Source organism: Mastigoproctus giganteus, chromosome 11 (genome assembly GCF_048544385.1).
Source record: "Mastigoproctus giganteus isolate SK-2022 chromosome 11, ASM4854438v1, whole genome shotgun sequence".
Lineage (NCBI taxonomy): Eukaryota > Metazoa > Arthropoda > Arachnida > Uropygi > Thelyphonidae > Mastigoproctus > Mastigoproctus giganteus.
Genome location: NC_143585.1, coordinates 168,411,385 through 168,437,089, shown reverse-complemented (window position 1 = coordinate 168,437,089; position 25,705 = coordinate 168,411,385). Strand labels below are relative to the sequence as shown.

Below are 25,705 nucleotides of genomic sequence, written 5' to 3'. Positions count from 1 at the left end.
CAGGATAAGACCCATAAGAGAACATCCGATATGGACATCCCTATTCTCACCAAAATGAGAAAACATATATAGGAACCGTACAAGTGCATAACAATCTCTAGGCATCAGGCTACAAGAGCTATTGATCTCAAAATAGATAATGTTGCAAACCTAGAAGGATATATAATACCGCCATGGATAAACCACCCCACGATTTGTGAACTCTTCACACAAAAGTGGAATAAAAATACTTTATCAGCCATCAAATTTCAACAACTACATCTAGTACACAGAATGCAATATCCCGATCATGTACCAATATATGCAGACGGATCAAAATCAGAGAACCATGTAGGAGATTAGCATACTCTGGCAAATTAAACAGACATTAACAGACTTAACTAAAAAAAAAAACAGGAAATACTTTTCTGTTGGATACTAGGACACAAAAGTATAAACGGAAATGAAGAAGCTGACAGAATCGCAAAATGAACAACTAATATTCAGAAACAATCTTTCCCAGTTCCACATAAGGATTGCAATCATTCGAAACCGCTATCGAACACAATGGCAAGAACCCTGGCAAAAATAAACATCAAATAAATTATATTAAATAAAACCAAAAAGTTGAGGACTGGAAAACGAGCACATGGAAATCAAAGAGAGAGTTGTTCTGACCAGATTACGGATAGGATATACACGTGGTTATCTTCTGTGTGCGGAGAAGCCCCCAAGATGCTTAGCATGCAATACTATCCAAACATTAATGACAGAATGCCCAACGTATGAAAATGATCAACAACAGATTTTTTCGACATTATATAAATAAAACCAAAACATGACCCTCAAAGATATTTTGGGTGCCAAGGAACACGTATCAGATATTTTTTGATTCATGCAGACAATCAACTCCTACCATCTACTGTAAATAATACTATAATAAAACTAAATGCAACTAGGCATAATATCTTAAGAGCTTGAAATTATATATTTAATATGGTGTATCTACACGGATATTAAATACTGAAATAATAATATAACACATAACCGCAGAAAATATTTAACTTCCATAAATTCGAACAAGATTTCCACACAGAGAACATAATATAACAAATGAACCGGCGCATTATGATCTCCGTTGTCAGTGCGCCAATAAACTGTTTACAGTTTCGATCGTCATTGGATAATTCTTGCATTTTATTAAATTCGCGGTAATTTCAAATGAACCGCTCTGCTGATGCGGGAGTGTCTCACCTCTGAAAGTAATCGGTCTTTCCGTCAAATCCTCCACACTCAGCTGTCCGCTGTATTTCTGCCCGTATCGAAGTGAGGCGGAACCACTGACCCTCAGATGGCGACTGGAAGGCCCACGGATCTCCAACGTCGGCGTGTAGCGAGCGCCGCCAGCTTCTAATTGAGTCCTAATTTCCGACTGGATGGCGAACTTTTCCTTGTCGTCCACCATGACGCTGAAGTCGAACCGCTTCTGACTCGGCTCGGCGACGTACTTGGCTGAAAGAAAACACGCGCTGTTATAATTAATCCAGTATTTGGTCCCTGTATATTGGTTTCTGTAGTGGAGGCTGGGTGATGCCGAGTCCCAGATTGTTGCGGGATACACTTAAATTTTATTATTTTTTTTATCCCAATTACAAATCCTAATATACAAAATAGGTACTATAAGCAAGGATAACCCACTTATAACATAGGAGAAGGACATCATCGTAACATTGAAAATTTATTAACTATAGTTTTTAAACTAAATATCAAATCATAAATTCTTAAAAAACACAAAAATAATAATATTGAAAACTTCAAGTTGTTTTTTAATTGCTCTATGAATTCCTTAATTGGAATGCATGGATTCCGGCTTCTCCCATTCAATAAAGATAACATAAAACGGATAGTCAGTCGGTCACATATTTTATGTGAAAGGTTTTCTCGTGTGAAGGGTGAAACATTTAATGAAATAATTCGGTATTTAGTCGTTTGCAATTTAATTTAAAAATTTTAATCCAGTTAACCTTTTTATTTTTACAATTTGGATTAATTTGTATTTTGATAAATTTAAAACATAATTTTATCAACGGTAGGCATCTGATTATCCAATTTCATTAATTCAAGTAAGTTCGAGACGTGGGTTGTATTAGTCACTGGACCAGCAGATTTCAATAGAAGTAAAACTACTGGAGTCCGTTTCAGTTTAGAGCTTTTAAAATTATTTTAAAAACGTTTTAAGAATCCAGGTTTTCTGTGGTCTTGTTTTAACTATACTGTAATGATAAATATACCGTCGATATGTGGCCAAAGAGCAATTATCTCTAAATGGCTTATTTCATTAGTATGTAAATTTTGGAATTGGCTGTGTAATTAATTGCTTTATCATTGAATATTTGAATGAAATTATCGGTGCTTTATCAGTGGATATTTGAATGAAAATGTTACGTTTTTTATTATCAATGTCCGAGTTACTTAATTTGTCCAGTAATAAAAAGTAACCACGGTTGGCTGTGGTCTTTCTCTTTCAATTGCTTAGTTACGTGAAATGTAAAATTTAACGTTATCTATGTATAGTAAAATCTTGGCTTCATCAGGTTTAGGCATACAAGTAAGATCATTGATATACATATTGGATAGTAAAGGATAAAAAGGATGACCCTTGCTGAACTTCAGTTGGAATGGTTCAAGGCGTATATCCGTTGTAGATGCAGTAATTTACAATTAGATATGTAGTCACGTAACCAATTTAATTCTCCAATACTATAATTTTGTAATTTAGATTTTAATAAATCATGTTCGACCGTATCAAAATCGCTTGGGAGATCAGTATAGACAATGTATCCAATTGCTTCTCTCAGTTTCTATAGTAGCAAACTGCCAGGTGGCAAGCGGGTTAGTCACAATTGATATTCCAGTGCGAAAGCTGTGTTGATCAGCAGATATAACTGGAAGAAAGTAAGAAGATAATTTTCGGTGTATTATTGTATCTAATAATTTTTCCAAGCATTGATTTGAGGAACTGGAAATACAAAAGCGATGTTAGAACCGCTTTTGTATGCGTGGTATAATAATATGAGCGCTTTTAAAATATCAAGGATATGTGAGTCCATTTAAGATATAAATTGATGGCCAATATCCGAATGGTCAGGAGCGGGAGTGCAGTAGCACACGCTCTTTGAGTAGACCGAAGTTCATGTCCCTTGACTGCTAAATACATTTCGTATACAGCCAAGGTACAGACAAAGCATATTTATGCCGAAATATTAAAAAGGGATGTGGAAAATGGCGGCGACAAGGATGAAGCGGATAACACAAACAAAATTGAAATAAGTTACTCTAGCAGAAAAAAAAAAAACCGGAATCCGAATTCTCAGCTACTAATCGGGGCAACAAAAAGCTTAAAGTTATTTCAAAGCTCAAGGCTATATTTGTTTCAAGGTTGGCCCCGGACACAAGTGAAAGAGAATTACAAGTATACGTTAACAGCTTTTGTAAGTTAAATGTTCAGGTAACCAAACTGAAAGCAAGGTTTCCACAGAGGTACTCATCCTTGAAAGTTTCATATAGTGAGGACAACGAAGCAAGAATTCTGGACACTAATAACTGGCCTGAAGGAACACTGATATTGCCTTTCCACAAGAATGTAAGTACAAGGACAAAATGAATAAACCCATCCTCACCTACGAATATTGAAAACGTAAATAAATAGCAACTATAGACAATCAAGAAAATACAGGAAAATATGAATCCAGTTAGGCAAAATAAGAATAATTTACAAGATAATTTCCTATGTTACTATTAAAACGTGCAATGTCTAAACGATAGCAACTATAAAGCCACCTATTCCCTTATATTACAAGAAGACTACGACATCTACTTCTTAGTGGAAACATGGCTCACTCAGGATGTTAAGGACAGTGAATTGGGCCCACCGGGCTTTGTTGTTATTCGTAGGGATAGACTGCATAAGAGAGGCGGCGGGCTCATGATCGTCTGCCAAAAAGAGATTTCTATCTCAAAAATCAAAGTCTTGGCTAACATTGAAGGAATTTTTCTCCAACTGGGCAGTGGCTCTTATAACTGCTATGTTATGCTTGTCTACCTTCCACCACCTATAGATAACACTCTTATGATGGAATTTGAGAACACTATCGACCAAATTCTTGATCAACATCTGGGAATAGACCATTTAATTGTTTTAGGGGACTTTAATATACATGCCTACAATGGATGTAATGCCAATCCAACCAATATCTGGACACTTAAGGGTAGATTTCAAAAAAATTTCATCTCTCTAAATCTGAATCAGATCTGTGAATTTACAACTAGAAATGAAAACTACTTGGATTTAGTCTTCACCAACTTTCCTTTGGTGGTCTTTAAGCCAACTAATCTTTTCAAATCAGATCACATTCCCGCGGCCTTTTCCATCAAGAAAAGACCAGTTAAAGATACGGATTTAGAACAAAAACAGAAGCTCAATTTCAATAAAGTGAAATGGCATGATATGAATTATGCATTTAAAAACTATAATTGGGAATTACTATTAAAAATCAATGATCCTCAAGAAGCACTGGACTGCTTTTACCAAATCATTAATGAAGTAACTAACAATCTTGTTCCATGCTATAGTGTTCCTGATCCAAATTACCCACACTGGTTCTCTAAGGAACTAAAATCCCTACTGGCAAAAAAACGAAAAATGCATAGTAGGTTTAAGACAAATAAAGAAATATGCCTTTACAATAAATATTCTTCCTTAAGAAGACAGGTTAAAATGATATTAAAATCAGGACTACAACAAATAATTGTGCTTTGTCGAAAGAAGAGTCTTCGAGGCAAAAGATATGAAGCCTATATTCAGCTATTTCAAAGCAAAAAATCAAATTGCGGCTGTAAACACGCTAGATATTCCCAGTGAATTGTCATCTTTGTCTGAGGCAGACTACCTTGCTAGCAACTTTGAAGAAATTTATAAAACAGATACAGCAAATGACAGAATGGAAGGTAAAGAAAATTTTCCTCTCAACTACATTGATACACTAACAGCATTCGAAATCAACCAAGCAGAATTATTGAGCACAATGCACAGTATGAAAACGGACCTCACACGAGGCCCGGACGGTATCCCTACTGTCTTATGGAAAAAATGTGGAACCACACTTGTAAAGCCATTACTTCACTTAATAAAATTGGTATTTGAGAGTGGAATCGATCCAGCTCAACTGAAAAAGGCCTTGTTACCCCTCTTTACAAAAAAGGAGACCCATCCTCACCCAACAATTACAGACCAGTTTGTCAATTGAATACACTCTCAAAGATAATTGAATCCATTGTAATGAAGCAGCTATTTAACTTTATGAAGCGTAATTTGTCAGATTACTCCCACGGATTTATCAAGGGTCGTTCCACCTGCACAGATATGATTTCGTTTGTTTCCAATATATCCCAGGCGCTTGACGAAGGAAAAGTCGACTCCATCTTCCTTGATTTAAGCAAAGCCTTCGACAAGGTAGTCCATCAGAGACTAATCAACAAACTGCATCACTATGGTCTCAGAGGACAGGCACTAAACTGGATTGAAAACTACTTGGAAGGTAGAGAAATGTCCGTGACATTTAAAGGTAAAACCTCATATCCTTTCAAGCCTAAAATTGGTGTCCCACAGGGTTCATCCTTAGGCCCGCTATTATTTCTTATCTACATCAACGACCTGCCAAGCACCCTTGGAGACTACCAAATCAAAATCAACATATTTGCAGACGACATAAAAATCTATAAAGCAATTCGCAGTATCAATGACTGCGTCATCCTAAACGAAGCTCTTCAACGAGTTATTCAGTGGGAGGAGGAGGAGTACAGTCGATCCCCCAACCCGCACTGGACCAGCGTGGCAGATTATGGTCCATTTCCTCAACATTAATTGTTGAGGAGGATTAAAGATATAAATTAATAGCAGTTTTTATGTCGTTAATATTTAATAGAAATGTGCAGCGTTTCCAAAACATATGCGGAACGCCGTCAGGATCTCTTCCATAATCATAAGGATATTGTGTGCATCTGAAAAAAAAAAAGACTTTATCTGCGTAATATTTTAAATTTCATTAGGTGAAGAAGAAGCCTTAGGTTGTATTTTATAGTAGTAGTTATATGTGATTTGAGTCATTTACAGGAATTGACGCAGTTGAGAATGGGCTACGTCGTTTATTTTACAATCATGTTCGAACAATCATGTTAATGGATTGATAGACACTACACTATCATATAAGATGGTAGATTAAGTAATTTATTATCGAAATGATACAATTTTAAAGGAATTAAATCACCTCGATGTCAAACACAAACTGTTTATGGCTACGTTTCGAGAACTCACCATGTTCCCTCCTTCAGGCCTGGGTGAGTTCCCGAAACGTAGCCTTGGCTTCGAGGTGGTTCAATTCCTTTAAAAAGTTTGATAATAAATTACTGAATCTACCACCTGATATAATAGGGTGGTGTCTATCAATGTGTTAACACAATCGTTTTTTTTTTCTTTAATTTAGGCGTAAATTGATTTATCTATTTTCCAAGTGGTTGGAATTCAATTTTAATCATTGTAGAAGAAGAAAGTTTAATTTTATCATTGAGTTTTAATTTATTTGATATCTGCAATAAACCACACAATACTTATATAAGCAGAATGCTGCTTCACTCTCCATCGTGGCTAGTTGAACCGCTTGGGGCATTCAATGTCGTTGCCGAATCTGCATTTCTGGTTTTGAAGAATATGAAGGGAATCAGAATTTGCAGAATATGAAGGGAATTGGAAGAAATGAATAGGAGGCCGGACTGGATCCACTCCTTCCGTAGGCATCTTCTTGTTGAGAGTTCCGTTTTGGATGGCAAAGATGGGCGCACGCTTTTTTTATTTTTTCATTAATAACGTTTTAAGGAATGAAAAGTGACGATGGGAAACACTACTAATTCTAATAAAATCCTCATTTTAAAATGTGATCCATGGGGTATGGGGGGGGGGAATAAGTAAATAAAGTTTATCAGAAGAACCAATAAGACACTTGAATAAATTAATTAAAAAACAAAAAAAATAATTTTTAGTTAAACGAAAATGAGCAACGAGAAATAATTTCTTACCATTCACTCCAAAGCGTTTGATCGGAGTCTTCAGCTTCAGCGCAGCTGAGTTTTCCAGTTTGTTGAGGTGGAATTCTGCACTTATTTCACGGTCGATATTCGAATTGGGGGTGTTAAACGATATGGCGGCGTGACGGATGTATTCATTTTTGGTGATCTGTGAAGAAAAGAAGAGAGAAAGTTTTTAGAGCGCTCGCAAAACACACAATGCAAAATTATTCGTTTACTACAGCTATTATTTGTTTGTTTATTGATTTCATTATTTGTTTACTACGGCTGATCGTTTTCAATTTAGAGATATTAAAATAAGGTAAACAGCTGTGCAAAATGCTCGTGTTTGCGAAAATTGCCGTAGTGGTTTCATTGCTTATAAAAGCTCCCAACGAGATTACACATTACCGTGTGTAGTCTCCTTGGGAGTTGGTTTTCAAAGGATTACTTGCCATTTCTTTGTTCCACTTCGCTTCGAAATTGTAGCTGTTAAGCGCTGGATCTGTTTTCTGTAAGTAGATGCGAAGGGCAGCTGGACCTGAGATGGGGAACAATGGAGCGTTGTTTCCACCACCAGGCACTTGCAGTTCCCCGCACAATTCCATTCCCAACAGGCGGCTGGTAAGTTTTCCTGTGCATCTTCGGACATCGATGTTTTCTTCGGTGATGCCTCTCTGTTCGCTCTCCTCTTGACCGTGGACCAAATAGATCTTGCTCCTGTTCATGAAAAAAAAAAAAAAACAGAAGACATTAAGTGCCTCCACTCATCATTATTCAATTTATTGCTTGAATTCTGAATATTGCTGGATTAACTTTATCTGTAGGAAATAGGTGTTCTAAGATGATATCATTCTTCTCAGGATTGATAAGAAAAATGCTTCGAAGGCCCCGAAATCAACAACTGACGTTAATAAATGTTTTTTTTTAAAGGAGATGAAATGCATTTTATTAATGAATTAATTTTGAGAAAATGCAATGATATTAAGCAAATTTTAATTGAGCAGATACGGTGGGGGGGGGACATAAATGGCGACATTTCAAGTTTTTGCTGACATCAGCTCTTCGGGAAAGTGGAAAATATATCGGACAAGACACGTAGTAGAAGACCTCTCGTTTTGATCAATGCTAAGTGATGGAAAAGTTACAGCGGTCTCTTTCAAAAAGTCCCAAGAAACTTTCGGTGCAATCAGGATTGTGACTTAAGGGGTTTAATGGTGCCCAATAAAGCTGTGAAACAGTTAGGATTTATTTCACTGAAAAACCCACAGGCATTCCAGAAAAGCCTTTGCAAAATCTTAAAAAAAAAAAAAAAATTAAACGCCGAATTTGTTTCTTCTTGCGTGAGTATTACAGTGAATGGTGCTGACCCCACTTAATCTGGGTTATGCGACTTCTTGAGAGCCCTGTAAGGACGGAGCACACACGGGTAAGTTAGAGAGCGGGCTAGCGCATAATCGTTTTAAGTTGCTTATCGTAATATCTCCGTTAATTTGGAGAAATAAAGAATTGCCGAGCTTTCGTGTGACTTCGAAGAGTGCGTTTGCGACGATTATATCATTTCCTCATATTTATTAATAGTTTGAGCGTTTCTAAGTGTATTTCACCCTTAGAAAAGGGTCTTCGAAAGCATTTTTTTTCTTTTTTAATGTGATGTGAAGGACTGATCGTTACATGACTAATGGGAGAATATTTTGAGATACGAAATTCAAGAGAGCGCGTAAAAGTAGGCTACGTATACTTACTGAATGTCTATAATTTCCATGCGATCACGTGGGGCATTCAGTTGAGCGCGAACCACCTCGCCATTGTTTAGTTGTACGAGTCCGTCTATTGAAGAGGAAGAATGCATGGTGGCAACCACTCTGAGTCCCGTTTTGGCTTTCCCGACATCAACTGTCATCAACGTTGCGATTTCGACGGCACCGCTGGAAATGAATAATTAATTGTAAATACAAAATGTTTACGATGAAAAGACAAATACACGCTCACTCAGCAAATATAAATAAATATAATCTTTATTGTGTACAAAAGGACGTATACAATGCACCCTTCACAGCAGGAATGCCAGGGGCTTCACATTGGCTGGTGGACAAAGGCCTTGAGGACGGGGCCCGCATCGAAATTCGGGTTCATCCTCCAGGGCCAACAATATAATAAGTTTTATGAGTATAATAATATACTCAAAGATATTATACAATATTTTTGACATTATATACAATATTATACAGACATCCTTTTTAAATTTATTATACTTCCACATTACTGTGCAGTTCGCCTGGTTGAGTTTAGGTCATCAAGGATCTCTCTCCGGTATTTGCGATCCTCAAAGTGCGATTATCAACCATTCTCGAGAAAGTAAACTGCTTACAACCGTGCGAATAACTTCGAATGAAAGAATAGTATTGATATGAAATCTAAAAGTAACAACTTTGTTCCATGCATAGTGTCCCCGTCTGTGGAAAAACTGTAAAATTACGAACGCACATGCTTAGTAAAAGCAATAAAGTAACATGGCAGTCAGCACAGAAGATTGAATGGCCGTGGTGGTATATTACCTCAAAACAGAGCCGTTAAAAATTACGGAACGTGATTTTTGTGGCCTTAAACACGGTCGAAATTTGCATTACGGAAACTCGTGAGAATATCAACGTTGTGAAAATATCGCAGAGCGACTCTTGCCACGGAAGAACATAAGTCGCGTTATTTTTTTAGAAACTATTTCACTTTTTCAGTAACCAGCGTTAGAATAGTGTTTGACTTCTATATTACATCGATATACAGTGGTATGCTCACTCAGCCTACCCAGTAGAGATTTAATATATTCAGACGATGCTTGAGAACAGGACTATTATTGTTCGCGATGGCAATCTGCGCTACACTAGGACTATTACAGCTGGAATCCCACAAGGTTGAATTCCAGTCTGGTAAGAGGATTAGCGATTTCTGCTGTTCAGCAACGCGCCGATCTAGTCGTTATTTTTGACCAAAAGCTCTCCTTTCTACCACATATAGATCACCTGCAAATAAAGTTATGTCAACTCTGGATGCTTAAGCAACAACTTTCACACGTCCATGACCGAGCTGTGGGGTGCAGATACATCAAGACCTGTGTATATCCGGTCATTCTCTATGGTGCCGAAGTCTGGACGTCAACTGCTACGACGGATTTTCGCGGGGAATTCTGGCTCTTGAAGTGGCCCCATATGGAAATTTCGGCTTCCCCCTGCCAAGGAATACCTAGATGGCGGCAGCTCTCAAGGTTAGACATCATCTTGCCATCATTCGTGAGAGAAGACTCGTCTTTGCTTTCAAAATGATGGTTGGCGAACCAGACTTCTGGGCTAACTGCGAATGGAGGATTCCAGTCCCAAGCCTTAGGGCTAACCCAGTCCTTCAGGCCACCTCAAACCGGTTGAAGTTATCTCATCGGTTCTTACCCGTGCAAATGCTGCAGTACATATACTCCTTGAAGGGCAACTTTAACAAGTTGGTAGTCGATAAAAAAAAAAAAAAAGGCAAGGCTTACTCCATCGACTTCCCACTCAGACCCACGTCACAGGACGTTAGAACCTGCTCCCGAGGACCTCTCCATCACTGCAGTGTTCAAACATTTCTACGTCTGTTCAGACTGTCCTGCACTATAAAACGACTTTTCCTTGGGAAAAAGTTTACTTGCCAACACGCTGTTGTATATATATTTTAATATTTTTGCCTCCAGGGAACGGACGACTGGTGGTCGTGGTGTAGGCATTCTCTTGAACACACAAAAATTCTCACTAACTAGCTCAGCCACTCCAAAAACAGAATTGTTTGAAGCTGCAAGAGACTCACTCAGCATTCAAGGCCACAGACATGACGTGTGCACAGTCTACATCCCCCTCCCACAGTAAAGAACACTTTACAAGAGGTCCCCAACTGGATCATTAATCAATGCCACTCCAAAGCAACAGTACTTGTGTGTGGAGACTTTAATATTAACTCAGGCCAACACAGTCTTCACAGATTGTTATCTTCTAATCTGGGTGCAGTAGGTCTTACCCTCCAGAATTTTTCCCCTACCAGAGGCACTAACCTGTTAGACCTAATCTATGCAACAGACACTCTCACCGTCTACAGCCAGCCTGAAACAGCATTCATGTCAGATCATCTAGCAGTAGCCCTCATTCTTCCAATAACTTCCAGGAAATCTGGCAACACCAGGCACCAGTTAAGAAGACAGTGATTAGCCCTTCACTCCTCAATCCACAGAAATTCTGCTTCGCAGCATCCATTTTTCCTTGGGAAGCCCTAAACCAATGTCACCCACAGCTCGGCCTGCACTTTCTTACTTGCTGGCTGCAGTCTGTTGCTCGAATTGCAGCGTCAAAAACAGTTTCAATGTCTTGTCGGAGCAAAGCATGGTGTACCCAATAGCTCAACCTTAAATTTCAGAATAAACAAAGGCTACATGAAAAATGGAAAGCAACATCAGACCCACTAGACAGGATTTCATACTCAAGAGCCCGTGCCCAGTTTAATAGAAGAAAATCTAAAGCCATGAAAGCCTACATCGACAAAACAATCGAGAACGGAAAGGCACCGTTTAAGGCAAGGCATGATAAATTCCCTCAACTTAATCCGATCGAATGGCTAGACTACATCAAGATTTAAGCCAAAGTCAGCGTCAGACCTTAAGAGCATTCACAACAGTTGTCAGCGGGATGTCCTCGCTTTCATCATCATTGCAAAAAGACAGCTTATCCAGACCATCAATGTCTTGCACCGGATATGATGGGGTCCATGTTGGTCCCACAATTCATCCTTAATAGCGTTAGTGTTTTCATCATTGATGCACTCCTAGGAATCTTTAATGGAATCCTCATAACTCAAAGTTTTCCAACAGCCTGGAACCAATATATTGTCCGACCAATCCCCAAAACACAAGGAGCGACCTCAGTTTCACAATTCAGGCCAATAATGAAAGCCTCTTGTCTCCTCAAAGTCATGGAGAAGTGCCTTCTTCCCATTCTAACCAACCAGGTTCTGCCATGTGAATGACCATTTATTCACCTTGAATGTGAATCACCTTGAAACGCAGGTACACCATTACCAACCTCCTGAAAACCACCAAAACCATTCTGGGGCTCTACAAGATAGGGCTGAGATGGCAATTGTTTATCTGGATATCCAGTCTGCATTCGACAGCATAAACATCCAGCCCCTCCTGAAACTTTGTGAGGAGGAGTACCAAATCAAAAGCAATATATTGGAATTCTTGAAGTCGCTACTTACGACCAGGGTCCTTCACCTGACTTGAATAAAAAAATCATTCGCAAGGAAAGTTTGTGTAGGTGTTCCCTGGGCGGAATTCTTTCAGGGCTCCTCTTTACGGCTGCCATCCACCCATTCCTGTGCCAGCAAACAGAATTTATCAGTTATGCAGACGACTTGAAGCTCCTCTATCGAATTCACCGGACCGCCCGACCTGATTCTGTTTCCGAAACCATCATTAACAGCCTTAAGAATCTGATTAAATATTTGGCACAGTTTTCCCTTAAGATAAATCCAAACAAATGTGCACAAATGGTGGTTTCACTCAAATCAAACCCAACGCAACTAAACCTGGAAATCCATGGAACCCCTAGCAACCATGCACAGAAATCTCGGCGTTATCTTCGACCCCAAACTCAGTTTCAAACGCCATGTTGCAGACATTCACAACAAGGTCTGCAGATACAGATGGCTTGCGAAACAACACCTCCTTCATGTCACAGAGCCCGAGTACACGCTCCAATACATATACCGATTTCTGCAGCCAGTCATCACCTACGGTTCGGAAATCTGGGGGTCGGAAACGAAAACCACGCTAAAAGCCATTGCATCTGATGAGTACTGGCTTCTTCAGTGGGTCCTCTTCAAGCGTAAACTGCCCCCCTCACACATACTTCAGATATTGCCTAATTTATAAAATACAGAGTCTCCGAACGGATATTCACTCTCCGCTTGCTCGTGTCAATTAAAATGATAGCGGGTGAAATCAATACGCCAAGTTTTTGGCAGATGTGGAATTGGAGGATCGCTCCGAAACAGTTAAGAGCCCTCCCCTCTCTGCAGTCTTTGGCGTGGAGGCTGAGGATAGGCGACAGATTCCTGCCCATGGATTTGCTCCACAACGTCCAGGAGATCAGTGTGGACTACAAAAAGTTCATAGAGGATAAATCGTACAGAAGACGCATCATCAGGGAACAGGTTTCGTCTTCAGCCGAGTGACTGCCATCGTTTTTCCATCGCGCAGTGTGTAGCATGAAGAAAACAAATGTTCTTTAATTTTCCATGTTAATATATAATTTTTAAACGTAATATACACTGTGCTGCCACTTTATTAGGTACACCTACCTAGTAGCGTGTTGAACCTCCTTTAGCCTTCAAAACAGCCTTAATTCGTCTAGGCATGGATTGAACAAGATGCTGCAAATGTTGTGCAGGAATGGAGTACCATGCAGACATGGGTATCATGCAGTTCCTTGAGATTCGACGGAGGTGTAGGCCTGCAGCGAACAGCCCTTTCCAGTTCATCCCAAAGATGTTCAGTAGGATTGAGATCCAGAGACTGAGCGGGCCACTGTAGCAAAGAAAAGTCATTGTCATCTTCCTGGAATGATTCCATAGTGATTCGGGCTTTGTTTACCGGCGAATTATCCTGCTGGAAGTAACCATCAGACTGATGATAAACTGTCAACGTGAATGAATGCATTTGGTCAGCAACGATGTTTAGGTACGATGTGGCATTCAGACGTGAATCTATGGGTATCAATGGACCCAACGTGTGCCAAGTAAACATTCCCCACACCATAACACTGCTCCCACCACCTTGCACAGTAGTCATCAGACATGACTGGTGCATGGAGTCATGTTCTTTTCGCCAAATTCTGAGCCTTCCATCAACATGATGCACCAGGAACTTCGACTCGTGAGACCAAGCAACTGTTTTCCAATCCTCGATAGTCCAGTGCTAGTGTTTCTGTGCCCACAGGAGGCGTGCCCTCGTGTTCTTCATTGATAACAAAGGTACGCGATGTGGCCGTCGGCTGTTGAAGTCCTTTCGCGACAAAGTGCAATCAGGGGCCCGTTGCTATATTTTGTTTTGGGCACCAAGGTTGTATTCTGACGTGATGTGCGACATTGTGGCCCGTCTGTTTGCTTGCACAATTCTAGCCATCCTTCTCTGACAATTCTCATTAATAAGCGATTTTCTTCCACAGGAGTGCCGTTGAGAGGATGTTTTCTGTTCGTTGCACCATTCTCGATACACCCTTGAAACTGTGGTGCGTGGAAAGTTCTGGAGAACTGCCGTTTCAGAGATGCTTTGTCCAGCACGTCTTCCACCTACTACCATGCCACGTTCGAAGTCCGTTAGATAAGTTAAGCCGTTAAGTCCGTTAAGCGTATAAACAGTAGCAAGAATGGGGGAAAACCCCATTCTTGCTACTGTTTATACGCTTAACTGTTACTAAAAAGGTTGTTCTGCTGCATTTATATCCACAACTGTGGTCATGTGACTTGCAACGTTGTGGGACAAACCATTTGTGTGCACAGCAGGGGTGTACCTAATAAAGTGGCAGCACAGTGTATGTAATTATACGTTTTAATATATATTTTATGTAATTATTCCTGTATTGGTTAATTTTATGTTAAACCCCTAGCATTGTCGCTGTTATGGGTATTATTGCATCAGGCATCCATGTAACTATTCAATGCCTGCAATAAAGATATTATTATTATATGTGGCGCCTCCGTAGCCAGATGGGAAGGAGCAGCAGTGCATAGCACACGCTTCTTGATTAGACCGGGGTTCGAGCCCGTCACCACCAAATACGGAGGATGCGGAAAGGTCAGGGAATGACCACCGCATATCGCGGAGCAATATGGCCTTAGTTGCTAATGCTCCTAAAAACCAAAATAACTAATTAACTAATTATTATTATTATATGTAATTTGGCATTTTTTGCGCTCGAATTTTAATATACGGTTGTAAAATTAGTAATAATACTGTTTTTTTCTCATTCTCGTTTATTAAGTTGTGTTATCCTTTCATGTAAACCCCCGGCTTGTAGCTGTCAAGGGTTTTGTGTACGGAGTGTGCCTTGTGTATACAATAAAGACTTCTTCATCTTCTACATGCGTGACGTAAGTTACGTTTGGCATGCTGTTTAGATTCGATGTGTTCGTTCACCGCTCGACACAAGGGCGCTAATAGAGACAAACAACTGTGTGATGCTGAAAGCACGCAGTTCGGAAACTGGTCACAGCACTACTTGAGTTTTTAATGGATTTGCCTACTGGGTGATGCTATTATCCGATTGAAAACGATATTAGGTTGGTTGCCTATGTAGATAAATGTAGTTTCTTAAGAGCGGAAGACTAAGCGCTGTCACTGGAGGGATATCAGCGTCCCCAGACGAAAAACTTAATGTAAAGCGTTATTTCACGAAACTATTTCGATACCAAGGTAATTTGTGTGAAAGACAAAGCTTATTAGTATAATGAGCTTTGTCTTTGTGATCATTTATTGAATTGTTGTTTTTGCTTATTACTGTTCATTTATTGTTTTTGCTTGTTACCGTTCAGTTATTGTTTTTGCTAGTTACTGTTCAATTTATTTATTGAATAGTAATAAGCAAAAACAGAAAGAAAAAAAAAAGTGAACCATCCTGACAGATTACTGAAATAAAAATAATGGCACATAAAATGAGTGTTTTGTTAACATACTGACATTAATTTCCAGTCAGCTCGATTTGGGATGTTGAATTATCTCGAGTTGTTAATACAACTGAAGTGCGTTGCTTCAACTCGTTATACTCGTTGAATTCCGTTGTTGAATACGAAAAACATATTCCTCTCAATACGTTTCTGTAAAATTGCAAAAGATATTCCGGCTTCATTTGATTGGGAAGCACAGTAGGACCACCCAAATACGGCTGTCTAGAGGGGACCACTGCAGGTTTACGGAATTTGCTGTCTTACATATTGCACAGTGTCTGAGCTCAGGAATTGTGCAATATGTTATTATTATTTTCGGTTATTCGGTTTAATAATAAATATTTATTCAAATGTAAATAAAAAAAAAGTGGCTCTTGTAAACCGCAGGTTCTTAAGAACAACGGTAAAACATTTTGCTTCGTTTTGAGGTAATTCATTGAACAAATTATAGAAGTGAGGAAACTCTTAGCATAGGCTCGGGAGAGTGATAAGTCGCGCTGAAGTCGAGTAGCCTCAATGTGCACTACTTATTTGAAGTGCATAATAGGGCTGCCCGTTGTTGAAGAGATTCACAATAGACATGTTCAAATAAGCTGTCTTTTATGCGAGACTACTCTGCTATGATCTTCAGCTACGTGTAAAATAACGACTTCCGTGCATTTTGCCATAAATCAATAAATTTTATTGCGGTGTAACCGCACAGTCAGAGGAGTTAACAAAATAAGGAATACGTGGTGAAATGCAACTATATAGTAATACACGCGTTAGACTTGACTATAGTTTTAGCTCATGTGGCTGATAAATACGGTGATATTCTTGTTTATTCTCTGTTTTGTGATCTTCCCTGACCCATGTGGCAGCCCCGGAGTATAAAATTTTCTTTTTATAGCAGTCACGTTGACCTGAACCACGATTGACTCAAATGTGTGTACTACTGTAACCACCGGGCGTCTTCGGGCTGACTGATTTTCCTGCAACTTTATAAGAAACAAAACCTAAATCTTTTTTTTTTTTTCTGAAATATCTATAATATAATCTTTTGTTTTTTTTCTGAAACCTACAAAAACTCACCTTGGTTCGAAGCGTCCCCTTATGTCAACTTCCTTGAAGGACCTTACTAGAAACTTTCCGCCCATCTTAAATGCCACTGTGGCAGTACCATTGATGTCCAAACGAAGTGGCATTCCCGTACCCATGGGGATGGTGTAAGTAGTATCCAGGAACATAACGCTCTTTGAAAATTCGTAATCTTGCTCTTTGGCCAATCGAGTGATGATGTCATCGAGAGTTGGGACATATTCGTCTTCGTAATTTCCGCCTAATCTGGTGTGGAAGAGTTCGTTGCCAAGGAGTTTAACGTACATGGATCCCACGGGATCACGATAGTAGCGAGATCGGGCATCAAACTGTAAGAAAACAGATGAAATAAATTGTCGATTCCTCTCGTAAAACTCAAATATTTAAATAAAACAATACAGGGAATTGGGGATTTATCTTGAAACTGTTTTATTGTCTCTCCGTACAGGCTCCCTCAATGTTAATCCGTATTCGCGCTTCCCCGAACTTTTTTTGTCATAAATTCTTTAACCGCGCAACTAGAATCGGTTTGGACTTATTTTTATGTCGAGAGAAGTTGTAACTTTTGTTTTTTTTATTTAATTGAAAGTGAAGCATTGTACAAACTTAGTTTTCTCATTTACCTCCTGGTTGCCTATCCAAGCTGTCCCATTTCTCAATTATAACAAATGGAATAAACAATATGCAGTTCAATAATTTATATGAAGGATAACGTCAGATACGAAAGCAATATTACTAAAATGTTTAATCTATGCTTTAATTGTATGCGTATCTTGTAGCTTTGCCTAATACTCATATTGGCTGCACATGCTTCTTTCTAAGTCTTAAACGAAAACTATGCCTAGTTTCTATTTTAGGGAGTTTCGCGCACACAGAATCGCCTTTTATTTACAGTACTGCCCACATGAAGTAGCAAACATTTGCTGCTCTTATAATTTATTACACAATGACAATCTTTTCCACTGCCTGTTGCCCTTGCTGGTATTTCTCTGTGTAGAGGCACCTAATAAGACAATTCTTAAGAATCCTCAAAAATCTTTTAGATCCTTAAGGATCTTAAAAATCTTTAAGGAAGGAGTAAGTTTTGAGACCGATTTAACATGCAAATCCACCCGTGAACTCACATCTATTCAGACATAGGCGCGCTCGCACACACACACACACACACACGGAAAACTGTATGAGCTGGAGTACCATAAGAACTGTCTCACAATGGTATAGTCCGTATACCAGTAATTCTAGAGAAAAACCTGTGTAACCTCATTTCGACCACAGAACAAACCCCACTTACAGACATGTTATATACGGTGCAATATGACATAAGTTCTGTACTAAGTTGCTGATGCGCCTAAAAAACAGCACCTAAGTGTATGAAATATTAACTACGCAAATAAAAATGAAAGATACAATTTTAGAATTTGTAAATATTTTACTCTACCTGTGGGAAACAATTTTAAACTGAGGATTCTAATTGCTTAACATTCTGCTTTTGGTAAACTCATTACCAAGTTGGAAGAATGAGTTCCTTTGGAGTTTCAACGTACCATAAAAGTTCACAATTACAAAAAGACAGAGCAACAATCCACTAAGTAATTCAGAACTCTTCACAACCATCAGAACTTAACGCGGTCCACGTACCCAATTATGGATATCGATGAATACAATTGCAATATTAACATCAATGTTCTTGTTTATACTCCGGCACGACCACTAGGTCAATGGAGTTCACAATAAATCAATCAATACAAAAATTTAATCGCATTAGCAGTCACGGGCTTGAACCCAGGTCCACTCAAAGAGCACGTGCTACTGCACTCTCTCTCTCCTGACCACTCGGCTACGTCAGGCTATGTCATTTCCATTATATCAAAATGTTTATAGTAAAAGGTTTTAACGCTGAATGCCTCAGACTACGGAAAATCACTAATCGAACAAGTTAGTGTCAAGCATCATTTTAGTTCGTAGTAAACCACCGAAGTTGGTGAAATGGCATCGTTTCTGTTATATGCCTTCGCAACGAGTTGCCTTGATATTGAACTACCTCGAATAAGCAACGTTTCGACACTGGATTCTTGAATAGGCAAACTTTTGCCAATGGATTCTCGGCAGATACTACCACCTCACCATCCCTGGGTGGTGGTATCCGCGGAGAATAAGTAACATTAGTCTTCTCCATTGGCGAAACGTTGCTTATTGGAGGTAGTGCAATATCAGGGCAACTCGTTGTGAAGGCATTCGCAATATGAGATATAACAAAAACGATGCCATTTCGCCTACTTCGATGGTTTACTATGAACTAAAATGACGCTTGGCACTAAATTGTTCCATTACCAAATGTTTATTTGTTTAATATTAAAAATAAAGAATTTCTATATTTAAAAAAACGTATTAAGTAGGAAAACGTCATTATAATAATACAGTCTATTCTTTATCAGGGACTTTTTATGCGGGAAAACGTTTTACCCGGGAAACTTCTTACGCGGTAAAATAATACATTACAATACAACATATAGAGATGAAATTGGGACTTAATTAAAGAGGAAAACTTCTTATGCGGAGAATTTCTTATCCGGGTTCTACTTTATGTATATATAAAAAAAAAAAAAATTAAATCAAGTACCTGTCCGCGCAATGTGGAACGGGGGTCCCACTAGGGGACCCCCGTTCCACATTGTGCCTGACCCCCGTCAGACAACTAACACTTTAATTCCTATTGCACGGAAAGGAAATAAAACAGGAATTTCACACAATTTTTTGTAACCCTAACTTACCTCCGAATCGAGCTCATCAATTTTGTTATCAGCGATGGACCTCTTCGGCCTGACGTTGTTCAGCATCTTGCTAATTGCGCTCTTGGGGAAATAACCTTTCGGACCAAAGAAAGATTCCATCACTTGATCCAGTCCTTCTATTCGACCTCCCACCTAAAAATGAATGAAATTTATTGTTTCCAGAAAAGTCCTGCGTATATTTCACATTATGACATAACTTTGACTAGCTGTTGTTTTTAAGCATTAAAACTTAAAAATTGCAACGCTTGAAATAAATGGCATCCTTACCATTTAATAGGAGTGCTGTAATTATTTTTAAGTTTTATTCATATCTTAATATCAAGAAAATTAAGATATGAATAAGAAAAGTCAGAGGAACAAATAGAGGCGGTCAGAGAACGTACTCTGCCAAAAATCTTAATTTCAAGGAATCAAATTTCAAAGTAACACGAGGGAACAATTCGTTTGCTTGTGTTACTTTGGATATCCGATGGTTACATATGACCACCGCATGGGGAAAATTGGAGTTTCGTGTTATTAATTACTATACTTATATTTTAAAATAAAAAAAGAGAAAGAGAATGAACGAAATGAGTACCTCAAATAAGTTACAGCTCTGTCCAAACAAGTCGAAGGTGAAATTAAGCATGCCTGAGGTGGCGATGTAAGACTCGGGCGTGAAGATGATGTTGCTGTCAACGTGAACTCCGGTGCTGATTGAATCGAAGAATATCGAACCCGAGTAAGCTCGGGAGAATTTACGCGCGTCCCCGTTGAACTTGTTCATTAGGTACAAGTTGGAGAGAATGGCCCTGATGCTGTGACTCGCCGGACTGGAAGTTCTCTCGAGGTTGGTCAAGTGGCTCCACACGAAGGATCCAACTGGAGGACAAACAGGAAACAATGAAGTAAGACATCTGTTGAACGATAGACAGCGACATATTTAAATAATAATAATAATAAAAAAACTGAGTGGAAAATTCGTAGCAACTCTTGCAGCCAAGTTTTAGCTGAGCTGTACATAGTAAAGGCGATTTTGACTGAAATAGAATACACACTTTTCTTATTTTATGTAGGAGAGAGAGAGAGTCAAAGTAGAAGGTAAGTAATTACTCATATTTCAGATGTGAGACATTTTCAGCGGGGAAGGTCAGCTAACCCTCTGGTGACTTCCTTTCTTGCATCATGCAGAACTAACTTCGACTTTCAAACGAGTTGTCCGGGCATTGTGTTTTTCTGTTTCTTTATTTTAGCATTTGATTTGTCCACCGACTGCGTAATTTAGCGCAGAAAAAGTGGAAAAGAAATATTTTAAGGAGTGTTGATAAAGCAGCTCTGCTTCCTTATGTTGCCCGGTTTATTTTACTGGGAGTTCTTCAGATTGCAAGTTTTTAAGGTACCTAAATGAAGGAACTGATGATCGATGCATTGGTGAAAATTGTCGTCCTCTAATTAGGCGCCTCCGTAGCCAGGTGGGAAGGAGTAGCAGTGCATAGCACACGCTTCTTGATTAGACCGGGGTTCGAGCCCGTCACCACCAAATACGGAGAATGCGGAAAGGTCAGGGAATGACCACCGCATATCCCGGAGCAATATGGCCTTAGTTGCTAATGCTCCTAAAAAAAACCAAAATCCTCTAATTTTTATGCATTTCTGATAAATGCAAAGATGCACTCATATTATTAATTATGGAATAACGTGAGAGATTTTTTAAAGTTGTATTCAGCTTTGGATAATGTTGTGTTATTATATCCTAGGCTTTGCTAACGCGGGTTGGTCTGGGTGAGCTTCACATCGGGTTCTGTTTACGTTTGCGATTTTATGCATGAGAGAGTAAGGATACAAGCAGAGATCAAAAGGGAAGAAAGAGGTCTGGGTGTTACAGACGGAAGGAATGGGATGGCACTAAGGCAGTGGTTTCAGCCTGGATGCAGCAACAACGTTCCAGAGGTGCCATGGAATTTGGGTTTAAGTTATTTAAACTTTTTTTTTTTGAAATTTATAAATTTATTTCATTATAAAAAGGTGTACGGTATTCATTGTACCACATCTTTTTAATTTTGTGGTGATCTGTAATTGATGGTTATTTAGTACGTCTATATAAAGAAAAAAATTATTATTATAAGCATATATAATTTATATTATAAAATGTAATTTTGTTTATAATTATTTTATTATAATAACTATCATATTTTTTAAACGCACACATACACACAGAATCGGTTTATTAAAAGGTCGAAAGTCACTGTGTTAGCTATTTCTTTTGGCCTAGGGGCGCCATGAAAAAATTACTGGGACACTAAGGGCGACGTGAACCGAGAAAGTTTGGGAACCTCTGTACTAAGGGAACCAGAGGAGATCAAAGGGAGATGAGCGGAACATAAATGAAAGTTATATGGGTGAGACGAGCGGCAGAAAGAAAAAGCGACATAATAAATCAAAACAGGCTTGGGGCCAGTCATATTGGAGCAAGAGGTAATCGAAGCAGTAATCTTCATCTGTTAGCATAGTGTCTGACAGACGCCACTTTAATTTTTTTTTTTTAATCTGGAGATTAAATCAAAACCTCCCATCTGCATTTTCCCACAAATATTCTCCAACTGATTATGTAATATTCAGTTAGAGAATTAAGAGTCTAAATTCAAAAGAGACTAACAGACTCCAGGTGAGCAAAAGCGTGTACCTTCTTCTTAGGCAACTCCCATTCACATGTGATGTCTCTGAGACATCAAAGACGTGTTTAATCTCGCCTGATGCTTTTATTTCGTCGGTTAAATGCGAACGACGTTCACATTGAGTCTGCTAGCCACCACGCGAGCACCTGAGTTTCAATCGGGGAGAGTTGTTTTAGTGACTCTAAATTCTAAAAAAATACGATGACAACTTCTTTTATTATTATTCTTATTGCTCTCATTTACTTTCGTTCGATATATTTTTTAGTTGGGTTTATCAGATCATAATTAACAGATTACTATTTTCAGATCAGTAAAAAAGCTAAAAATAAATGTTTTATAGTTAAAACAGAACAGGGTGATGAAAGACTCCACGCGAGTGTACTTGTTACAGTTGAGGATGCCAGTGAGCGAGGGTTAAAGGAAATGAAGGAACATAAGGCAGTAGGCATTAATGTATTCCAGTGGAAATTATAGGGTCTAGGGAAAGCGGACTTGAGAGAATTAACAGAATTATGTAGATTAATGTGGCCAGAAGTTTTAATTGATGCCAAGAGAAAAGAAAAGTCATATATTGAAGTGTAAGTTTAGTACCGCATGCAGCAAAACATAATGTTAAAATATTAAAAAGGATAAAGGAAAATGTGGGAGGAGGACAGTTTGATTTTAGGAAGAGAGCAAAGCTTGAAAAGAATGACTGAAGCGAACAGAGATGTATGTATATGTTTCATTGACTTACAGAAAGTTTTTGGTTGGGTTAAATTCTTGAGCATATTAAAAAGTATAGGAGTGGATGGAAGAACAGCAGAATGATTAGTAGATTACACTGGGGGACAAAAGGTAATCGTTAGGATAAGACAAGGTGATATTGAAAGTATGGAGATAGGAAGAAGTGTGAGACCAGGGGTGTTGTCTGTACCCGTCTTTAATAGATGTAGAAGAAATGGTTAAAGAGGCATTTGATAAAGGAAATACGTCAGAATTGTATTGGATGAAAATGGCTAGAAAGATTATCAAGAGTAAGTATTACATTTACAGATGATATGGCACTGATGACAGATTCTGAGGAAACATTGCTAATAGGAGGACATAAAGGAGATGAACGAGTATGTGTGAAAGATTAGGAATTTGTTTAGAGAAAATATTGAAGCAATATGGATTGTGGTACCTAGTGGAAAAGGTGAAGTGAAATCTCGTATCAAGGCGGGGACAACATGGATATGTGTTGTCTTATGTACGGCGGCACCTAAACGTTAGTTCAACTCTGCCATGGTACAGTGTGATTAATACAATACTGTAAAAATGGCCAGAAATGAGTATTGTGTTATGCCTGTGTACGTCTAGTGTGTTGTTTTGTTGTTTCTGGCTACTTAGCTACTAGGAAGCGGCGATTACCAGGACGGCAGCTCTCTAGTCTCTTCTTCCAATAAAGTTTCTTTTCTGTCTCTGACTATAGCAATTGTCATACTTCTGGCAAAAAGAAGCACTCGGGATGTCCCTTGAAGTATTCCATAAAAGCAAAAAAATGTTGTGCTATCTCAAGAATTGTTCCGAATATAACCATATTCTGATATGAAACAAAGGCCCCATAAGAGGTTCTTCAGAATATCAAACTCCCCCGACGGATATTTCTTTGCAATCCTAAAGCAGCGAAAATTTCTGTTAGAGAATATGTCAGGTCTCTAAGCATTCACTGTGAAGCAAGTGCTATATCTAGTTAAATTCCATTCCAGAAGATTACTATTATTTTCTGTTCTATTTTTTTTTCCTGATAAGTTATTTTGCATTTTAAAAATTTACATTTAAAAAAAATTAATAAAACTCCGTTTGAGGATTGCTCATCAACGATTTGTATTTTGATTGTTCCTCAAACTTACACTGCTATTGGGTTAACGCTTATGTTGTAAATTAAGGAGAAAAATGAGGAGACAAAGTTAGTGTGGAAGTGAAAGTAACTCCGAAAGAACACCATGCGGTCCATTAATTTTTTTCCCTAAAATGGTTTGGTGTTCTTTTTTTTTTTACCTAGGAACACTCCAACTGTTGTGGATGTTTTTGGAGGTTCAATTTCTCCTTTCTGAATTTCCCTAAATTGGATTTATTTCTGTTTGTTTTTGGGAGAGTATCTAAAGCTACTGCAGCAACTTCTCTAACCCAAGGCTTTTCAATATACCTGTTCCTCCCTTCCCGCTGCCGAACCTAAAATATTTTGTCCCTTTTTTAACCTGCGAAGTTACCAGCTCAGTCTGCCTTGGAATGTAATATACCCTTCCACCCTGTAAACGGAACTGTATAGTTTCCGCTATAATGAAGAATAACACGTGTAATTCAGAGGTGCAAAAAATTAATGGAATGCAAGGGAGAAAAAGGGACACAGTAAACCGTTACATTATGTCCCAGTAGTTTAGGAAGATATAAAAATATGTTCTCGAATTATTTATTTAATGTTCTGGGACACCAGTAGGGAACACATTAGGGAAAAATAGCTGAGACCTGTGTAGTTTTTCATTGCTTACCTTGGTTAATTCTTTCATTTTCCATGGCTGCTTTAACTCCCATTATGGTGGAGTGGGTGGGACAATTCATGACAGACAAATAAGCTGCAATCCTCAGTTCGGTTTTTTCGTTGACGTTGGAGTACAGCTTCATCAGATCTTCTCTCTGCGGCGGAGAAACGAACAATTTGCAAATTATCTTATTGTGTCTCATTTTTAGTTTAAAAATATTTTTAATAAATAATAGAATTATTGATAAATCAATAAATTGAAGCCCTCGCCATTTCGGTCCATATGCCTCTGACATCCTTTCCGTCAGCATCCGAAGATTTTGCTCAATGAAGACCATTTTCAGCATTATAAACCGGTTTTCTATTGGATATATTGGCTGTTCTTGAACGCAACTGGAGGAGTGAGAGCTGTAATTAACCAAAGTTAATTATAGCACTCGTTCAAGTTATACCATAGAAGCGCCATTTTAGAAGAAAGGATTCCGAAGAGATTTGTGTTATTATGTTAAAGTTAAGAAAGTGAACTCGGATTTCATAGTAAACGAATTATTCGTAATTATTTTAAAGAAGAGGTGGACAACCTGCTGCACGTGCCATAAGTGACCCGCAACTTATCCATGGCTCGCCTTCCGATTTGGGGGAAGAAATAACTTAATTGTACAGCTGATTTTTAAAAAAGTCAGAAATGAAGACACCGCACCGTCACGTACGTCGACCTCTGTTTTTTTTTTTTTTTTTTCCTTGGAAACTTGCCATTCCTCATATTTCGCCATTTAGGTCGACCCACATTTCTTTAAGCTTTCTCATATCATCGAGTGGTGTAATTAAAACTCAATGGT

At 38.6% G+C, this 25,705-nt stretch overlaps 1 protein-coding gene across 1 annotated transcript in view; it reads right to left on the bottom strand.

Moving 5' to 3' along the window:
* The window catches only part of Apoltp (Apolipoprotein lipid transfer particle), a 168,578-nt gene that overhangs the window by 103,540 nt on the left and 39,333 nt on the right, over positions 1 to 25,705 (bottom strand). Inside the window, exons 11-18 of the mRNA XM_090384611.1 lie at positions 24,877 to 25,021; positions 20,287 to 20,570; positions 19,689 to 19,841; positions 16,912 to 17,246; positions 8,844 to 9,026; positions 7,554 to 7,818; positions 7,111 to 7,267; positions 1,234 to 1,491 (exon numbers count right to left, since the gene is read on the bottom strand). Coding sequence (XP_090240737.1) covers positions 1,234 to 1,491; positions 7,111 to 7,267; positions 7,554 to 7,818; positions 8,844 to 9,026; positions 16,912 to 17,246; positions 19,689 to 19,841; positions 20,287 to 20,570; positions 24,877 to 25,021 — 1,780 coding nt within the window. The remainder of the gene's footprint in view (positions 1 to 1,233; positions 1,492 to 7,110; positions 7,268 to 7,553; positions 7,819 to 8,843; positions 9,027 to 16,911; positions 17,247 to 19,688; positions 19,842 to 20,286; positions 20,571 to 24,876; positions 25,022 to 25,705) is intronic.